This window comes from Geotrypetes seraphini, chromosome 6 (assembly GCF_902459505.1).
Source record: "Geotrypetes seraphini chromosome 6, aGeoSer1.1, whole genome shotgun sequence".
NCBI lineage: Eukaryota > Metazoa > Chordata > Amphibia > Gymnophiona > Dermophiidae > Geotrypetes > Geotrypetes seraphini.
In genome coordinates, this window is record NC_047089.1 from 39558230 (window position 1) to 39566783 (window position 8554).

The following is an 8554-nucleotide window of genomic DNA, read 5'->3' on the forward strand; positions in this document are numbered from 1 at the left end:
AGGGGGAGGGAGGGAGTGGAGCTGCTGAAAGACATCTAGTAATCCTTGCAGGCTTGACTGTGCAGGAAATTATTTTTGTAAAATCATGTTTTGTTATTTGACTGGCATTATTTAGTCTTTAATTTCTATGAATGAATAGAATGAAAATGATATAAAATTACTTGCTTGTTTTTATGTGCTTGCGCTGAAGGAAAGTGGAGAGAGAGTGGGCTGAGGACGCTGAAGGGAAATTGGGAAGAGATAGTTGGGGAGAAGACGCTGATTTATAAATTGACAATTGTACAGAATATTGTTTCTTTTTATACTTTAATATAATAAGTTCAATATAGAACAATTCAAGGCTTGTGTGGATGGAATCAGGTGGTTTGCGGGGATGGGGACCGAGCTGACTGGGAGGGGACGGAGCCTGCCATTCTCTAGAGAGATTCATCTGAGAATCTCGGAGAGAGCGAGACCAGAAGGCTTTGAGCATGCGCAAATGCTCAAAGCCCAGTCCAGCCCAGCACAAGGAAGAAGGAGGATCTCCCTCGCACCGCCCAGCCCAGCAACAACGAGGGAGGATCTTCGGGCACTGGCACGTCCTGTGCATTGGTGCCGGTGCCCAATCGGGTAAGAGATGTTTTGCGGTGCTGGGGGGGATGTAGGATCGCGGGGGAAGGGGGGTGACGTGAGCGGGGGGGAGGATGTCGGTTCGCAGGCCAGAAGAGTAAGCGGGAGTGGGAGGAGGTTATAGCAGCATGCGCGGTATACGCGTGTGCGTTCTATATAAAAAAATTTTTTACAGAAATGCTTTGGACCCGCGCGCTATATGCGTATGCGTGTTATACATGTATGCGCGTTATATGAGTGAAAATACGGTAGTCCGATAAAATGGTATTTTCTTATTTCTCATTATTTGTTTTATTTTTATTTGTTAATTTGTAAAGTGGTCAAATTTACATCTACTGTCTTTATATTTTGCACAGTATTAGAGGACATGTGTTACTGTTTTTGTGGTGTTGCATTGTATGCAGAGTCTAGTTTCTTGTCAGTTCAGTTTAACTTTTGTCTACATATTTTTATTTTTAGTTTGTGATTATTCCATATTGGGTGAGGGTGTATCTCTGTTCTGTGTGTATGAAAAGAACATAGTTTTCAGTTGCCATTGACTGCGGGTTCTGGCTTGTTTAGTTTTACAATGTATGTGTTGGTGTTCTAGTGCTCACTGCAGTGTTTAAGATGCTGCCTTTTCTTAGGTACACTCTTGTGCGACATGTGGATTGTTACTAAAAATCATATTTTTCATATAGATGGGGGTGTCAAAAAATGTTGGGCCCCGGGTGTCACATATGCTAGGTACGCCACTGGACCCTAGTGTCCGGTAACTATGATTTGGATTATTCTTCCCAATGTACATCATTTTGAATTTGTCCACATTAAATTTAATCTGCCATTTGGACATCCAGTCTTTCAGTTTCCTAAGATCTTCCTGCAGTTTTTCACAGTCTGCATGCATTTTGACAACTTTGAACAGTTTAGTGTAATCTGCAAATTTAATCACCTCACTCAACGTTCCAATTTCCAGATCATTTATAAATGTTAAAAAGCATCTGTTCCTAGTACAGATCCCTGCGGCACACCAATATTTACCCATTTTCTTTGAGAAAAATAGTCATTTAACCCTACCCTTTGTTTTCTGTCCAGTAACCAATTCTTAATCCACAACTGAACATTGCCTCCTATCCCATGACTCTTTAATTTTCTTAGGAGCCTCTCATGAAGAACTTTGTGAAAAGCTTTCTGGAAATCTACATCAGACAACTTGCCTTTACCCACATGTTTATTCACACCTTCAAGAAGTCAAGCAAATTTGTGAGGCAAGATCTCCCTTGGCTGAACCCATGCTGACTCTCTCATTAAATCATGTTTGTCTACTTGTTCTACAATTTTATTTTTTTATAATTGTTTCTACTATTTTGCCTGGAACTGAGGTCAAGCTTACCAGTCTGTAATTCCCCAGGTCTCCCCTGGGAAGCCTTTTAAAAAATTGGTGTAACATTGACCACCCTCCAATCTTCAGGTACTATAGACGATTTTAGTGACATCAGATCAGCAGTTTCATGTTTGAGTTCTTTCAGTACCCTGGAATGTACCAGGCGATTTATCACTCTTTAACTTTTCGATTTGGCTTAATACATCTTCCAGGTTCACCAACATTTCTTTCAATTCCTCTGCCTCATCACACTTGAAAACCATTTCTAGTTCAGGTAAATTTCTTACATCCTCTTCTGTAAAGACCAAAGCAAATAATTCATTCAGTCTCTCTGCTATGGCCTTATCCTCCCTGAGTTCACCTTTTACTCCTTGATCATCCAATAGTCCCATGGATTCCCTCACAGGTTTTCAGCTTTTGATATAACTAAAAAAATTTAGTACAAAATTTACGGAGTTTCTGCCTCTTTGGCAAGTTCTTCATATTCATGTTTAGCTTTATCATTGCTTTGCATCTAACTTGCCAGTGGTTCTTATTTTCTTCATTAGGATCCTTTTTCCATTCTTTAAAGGATGTTTTCTAGGTTGTAATAGCCTCTCATCTTCCTTCCACCTTTTTTAACACATGGAATACATCTGGTCTGGGCTTACACGATGGTATTTTTAAAACAACATCCACGCCTGGTTACACTTCTTTTTAACCATTTTCCTCATCTTGTCGTAGATGCCCTTGTGAAAATTAAATGCCGCTACAGTAGATTTCTTTAGCAACATCACTCCAGTTATCAGCTCAAATTTGATCATGTTATGTTCACTGTTTCCCAGCGGACCCAACACAGTAACCTCCTGTACTACTACTACTACTACTAATAATAATAACTTTATTTTATATACCGCAGTACCACAAACAGTTCAGAGCGGTTTACAGTGTAAGAGACTGTACATTTACAGCGAAGATACAATGAGGACTGTACATATTCAGTAATGGTGTTTATACAGCGAAGAACAATGTAGATTTACCATGCAGGAGACTGTACATATACAGCAGAGATATACTATGTCCTGCATTCCACTAAGGACCAAATCTAAAATAGCTCCCCCTCTGGTCGGTCATTTATGACGTCTAGGAATTTTACCTCCCTAGCACTCCCTGATGTAACATTTATCCAGTCAATGTTAGAGTAGTTGAAATCATAAAAATACTTCTCGAGGTAAGAGTAGGAAAATAATCAAAAACAGAAAATACAATACTCTCATCTGAAGGAGTGATAAGATTGCTAGGAGAGAAAAAAACACTTATAAAGTGGAGAAAAAAAAGACTTCAGTTGTTGGAAAAATAATGGAAGTGTTGCTGAAAGAAAGGATAGTGTACTTCCTTGAATCTAATGGGTTACAGGATCCGAGGCAACATGGCTTTACAAAAGGTAAATCGTGCCAAACGAACCTGATTGAATTTTTTGATTGGGTGACCAGAGAGCTGGATCGAGGACATATGCTAGATGTAATTTACTTGGATTTCAGCAAAGCCTTTGATACAGTTCCTCATAGGACCCAAAGTGGTGAACTGGGTCAGAAACTGGCTGTCGGATAGACGCCAGAGGGTGGTGGTTAATGGAAGTCGCTCGAAGGAAGGAAAGGTGACAGGGTTCGGTGCTGGGGCCAATCCTGTTCAATATGTATGTGAGTGACATTGCTGAAGGGTTAGAAGGAAAAGTGTGCCTTTTTGCAGATGATACCAAGATTTGTAACAGAGTAGACACCGTAGAGGGAGTGGAAAATATGAAAAAGGATCTGCAAAAGTTAGAGGAATGGTCTAATGCCTGGCAACTAAAATTCAATGCAAAGAAATGCAGAGTAATGCATTTGGGGATTAATAATAGGAAGGAACCGTATATGCTGGGAGGAGAGAAGCTGATATGCACGGACGGGGAGAGGGACCTTGGGGTGATAGTGTCCGAAGATCTAAAGGCAAAAAAACAGTGTGACAAGGCAGTGGCTGCTGCCAGAAGGATGCTGGGCTGTATGAGCTTATTTGTTTTGCTTGTTACTTACTATTGTTGTGCTCAATAAATATATTTGAATATATATAAAGAGAGGCGTAGTCAGTAGAAGGAAGAAGGTGTTGATGCCCCTGTACAGGTCATTGGTGAGGCCCCACTTGGAGTATTGTGTTCAGTTTTGGAGACCATATCTGGCGAAAGACGTAAGAAGACTTGAGGCGGTCCAGAGGAGGGCGACGAAAATGATAGGAGGCTTGCGCCAGAAGACGTATGAGGAGAGACTGGAAGTCCTGAATATGTATACCCTAGAGGAAAGGAGAGACGGGGGAGATATGATTCAGACGTTCAAATACTTGAAGGGTATTAACGTAGAACAAAATCTTTTCCAGAGAAAGGAAAATGGTAAAACAAGAGGACATAATTTGAGGTTGAGGGGTGGTAGATTCAGGGGCAATGTTAGGAAATTCTACTTTACGGAGAGGGTAGTGGATGCCTGGAATGCGCTCCCAAGAGAGGTGGTGGAGAGTAAAACTGTGACTGAGTTCAAAAAAGCGTGGGATGAACACAGAAGATTTAGAATCAGAAAATAATATTAAATATTGAACTAGGCCAGTTACTGGGCAGACTTGCACGGTCTGTGTCTGTGTATGGCCTTTTGGTGGAGGATGGGCAGGGAAGGACTTCAATGGCTGGGAGGGTGTAGATGGGCTGGAGTAAGTCTTAACAGAGATTTTGGCAGTTGGAACTCAAGCACAGTACCGGGTAAAGCTTTGGATTCTTGCCCAGAAATAGCTAAGAAGAAAAATTAAAAAAATAAGAATAAAAAAATTTAAATTGAATCAGGTTGGGCAGACTGGATGGACCATTTGGGTCTTTATCTGCCGTCATCTACTATGTTACTATGTTTTTCTGCACCCCGCTAATATAGCAAAGCTAAAAATAGCAAGTGTAGCTTAATCATCAGTCAAAAAAAACTCCACTATATACTCTAATGGCTTTCAAACTGTGTGCCAGGGCACTGTGGTGTGCTCCAAAGAGATTTCCAGGTGTGCCACCAGAAATTCCAGAATTTTACTTTATTTTTAAAAATTCCCTTCAAATGCAAGTCTGTCAATGTTATGAGTGTCTGTGTGCATATGGATACAACCAACCAGACAAGCATCATTCTTTGACGTGATTGGTCCTTGAAAACTAAAGGCAAGTCATTTTTATTTTTATTTTTTTTATGCAGTAGTTATCCCAACTTGAGCAACAAAGCAATCAAGAATTTGCAAACTTGGATTTTCAGCTGTCTGCTTATTCTGTCCTGGGGAACGGTAGCATAACCCTATCCATATATTCCTTCCCTTCGTACATGGAATTTTTATACATAAGGATTCTATAGTGCTATATGTTTTTTTATTTTGTTTGATTCAATTCCCTCTTTAATATATAGAGCAGCCCCCCCCCTCCAATTTGGTCCACTCTATCATTGCGATATAATTTGTACCCAGGTAACAGTGTCCCATTAAATGTCCTCCTTCCACGAGGTCTCTGAGATGCCTATTATATTTACCTCATTCAGTGCTATAGACACTTCAAATTGTGTGTTTTCCTTGTATCTACAGGTTGCTTAGAAGATGACAGGGATAACTTGATCTTTATTCTGCTTCTCTCTTAAGCACTCTTGGCTTTCTTTCACCATTATTGAAACCTCTCTATTGGAACTCCCTAAAAGTTCTGATTCAACAGTATCCTTCAAGGATACTCCACATTAAATCATCTGCTCCTGGGTGACTGTCAACTCTCCCTCCCCCCCCCCCATCTTAGTTTAAATGCAGCCTAGTTCCATCTCAGATAAGGTGGAGTCCATCCTTTCGGAATAGGCTCCCCCTTTCCCAGAAGGTAGCCCAGTTCATAACAAATCTAAATCCCTCAACTCTGCACCATCATCTCAACCACACATTGAGACTTCAGAGCTCTGTCTGCCTCTTGGATCCTGCAGGTGGAACAGGGAGCATTTCTGAAAATGCTACCCTGGACGATCTGGATTTCAGCTTTTTACCTAAGAGCCTAAATTTGGCTTCCAGAACCTCCCTCCCATATTTACCTACATGTATCAAGATAGCCAACTCCTCCCCAGCACTATCTAATACCTTATCTAAATGACATGTGAGGTCTGTCACCTTCGCTTCAGGCAGACAAGTGACCAGTCGATCCTCTCACCCACCAGCCATCTACATGCCTGATGACTAAATCTCCCACTACAATGCCATCCTAATCCTCCTTTCTGGGCAGAAGCCCCTGGAGATAGATCCTCTGTGCAAAAGGATATTGCATCTTCTAGTGGGCAGGTCCTGGCTACAGGGTATAACAAGGGTGATCTCTTTTTAGGAGACCTCCCTCCTCCATGGCAGCACAGGGGCTGCCAGACTGGAGGTGGGACTTCTCTACAATGCCCCTCTAGGTCTCCTCTATATAGTTCTCTGTATCCCTCAGCTCCTCCAAGTCTGTAACTCTAGCCTCAAAGGAATGGACGTGTTCTCTGAGAGCCAGGAGCTCTTTGCAGTGAGCGCACACATATAATTTCTTGCCAACTGGGAGATAATCGTACATGTGCCACTCGGTGCAAAAGACTTGATAGCTCCCCTCTTGCTGCTGGACTGCTGTATTTATCTTATTATTGAGCTGCTTAATTGAATCCTATTAAGGTACTGGGAATGTTAGATTGTTATAGAGAGCCTTAAGATCATTTGTATGCTTTATTTAGTATTTGAGTCTTAGCTAGTAATTAAATTTTAAAAAAATAGGATAATTGACTATTTAAGACTATAAGTAAAGGAAATGAGCTAGGGGTAGGTGGGTGTGGTGTGGGAGGGAGGGAATGCAGACTAAGCTAGACCTTGCTGCCAAGTTTAAAAATTATAGCAGGCTTTTACTCTATGGAAATTAGCTAAGTAAAGCTTGCTTTTTTAAGATCTAAAACTATCTTTATAAGGGAACCTACAATATAGCAAAGCTCTTTTTTCTCCATCTCCTCTTCTCTTTGAAAGATATATTTCTCTCTGAGAGGACATATCTTCTGCTTTCCTCTCCTCTCAGCCATAATTCATTAACTCTGTGAGTTCTTTTTTGTAGATGTGACCAGTTTTCTGCAAGTCTAATGGTGTTTTGGGTTTTTTTTCTTGATATTACAAATCTTGCTTTGACTTAGGTAATTTTAATTTCTTACCAGCATTTCTGGTAGATGATAGAAAGTATATTTCAGATTTTCTATAGCCATTTTCTGCTTTGTAAGAGTGAATTATCTTAATTTTCAAATTCTCAAGACAGCTGCTTAGAGGAGTTTGTGGTTATTGAAAGTAGACAGAAAAACCATCTCAAGCTGAGAGGTTAGAAGTGTCAGAGTTGTTTGTTCAACCATGGAATTGTCTTCATTGGATTACGGTAATGGAAGATCTAATGAATCACTAAACCTGTTAATGCTCTAAACAGAGTGTTTGTTTTTCTTTCCAGGTCCCGTTTGGGCTGTCAGATCTGCTTAACAAAGAAAATGTCAGATATGACTGTTCGAGTCCCTGAGGCTGTTGCTGATGCTAGAGAAGCCATTGATATGGGCAAAAAAGTCTAAATTAAAGAGAGATGGTTTCTTGATATGACTTCTTCATTTTTATATGGCTGTTAGGCCTATTTTTGTAATTTAAATGCAAAATCATACCTAATAGAATTATTTTTCTGTGTGATTGTAGAAATGTTGTTAAGTCCAATGTATGCTGCTTTAAATGTACTTAAACATATTTGATTTCCTGTGTAAAGTTTGTTGTCAGATTCAAAATATATCCAGAGCATAAAAATAACCATATAGTCTTCTGAATTCTGAAAAACATTTGCACACTAAATATTTTTCCTTCAACCATGCTTAACTGTTTTCAGATGATAACTAATTCCTTGGATCTCTTTTAAATGGGTAATATAGCTAATTTAACTGCAGAGAGCTTATTGCTCTCATTGGTTATTTTCACCCGACCCAGATTTAAGTATTCATACCGAATGTACATATTAAACTGTTCTTGGTTTTACTAACTGCTTTGCATTTACTTACTTTTCATGCATATATGTCCTCAACTGCTCTAATGTCCACTATTATGTTGTCTTTCTCACTTTGTTACATATATGTATATATTTTATTTTTAAATGCATACAACAACATAGGCTTGACAATAGATAAAGACTATAAAGCCTCTCTAGTCCAACTTTCCATATCAACTATTGAGCCCAGTCATCCCTATCCCTTCCCCTTTCTCAGTAATCCTCTGTTCCTGTCCTGTGCTTTTGTAAATTCAGATATCTTCTCTACAGCCTCTCCTAGGAGACAATTCCATGTATCAACTATTGTTTATGTAATTTCCTTAAATTAGTCCTGAGTGTACTCCTTTCGCTGTTCTAGAGCTTCATTTGCCTCTTCTGCATCTGTATTATGGAGATATTTAAACCATATCACTCCCTCCTACCTTTTCTTCCAAACTATACATTTTTAGATCTTTAAGTCCTCATGTGCTTTGATACCACTGCAATTTCAATAGATGCTCTCTAGATCAGTGGTC

General features: G+C 39.8%; 1 protein-coding gene across 2 annotated transcripts in view; it reads left to right on the plus strand.

Moving 5' to 3' along the window:
- The window catches only part of FDX1 (ferredoxin 1), a 34401-nt gene extending 26368 nt beyond the window's left edge, over positions 1-8033 (plus strand). For both annotated transcript variants that reach the window (XM_033947600.1, XM_033947599.1), the window contains exon 4: positions 7467-8033. In XM_033947600.1, the coding sequence (XP_033803491.1) occupies positions 7467-7581 (115 nt within the window). In that variant the 3' untranslated portion in view covers positions 7582-8033. The remainder of the gene's footprint in view (positions 1-7466) is intronic.
- The last annotated feature ends 521 nt before the right edge of the window (positions 8034-8554 follow it).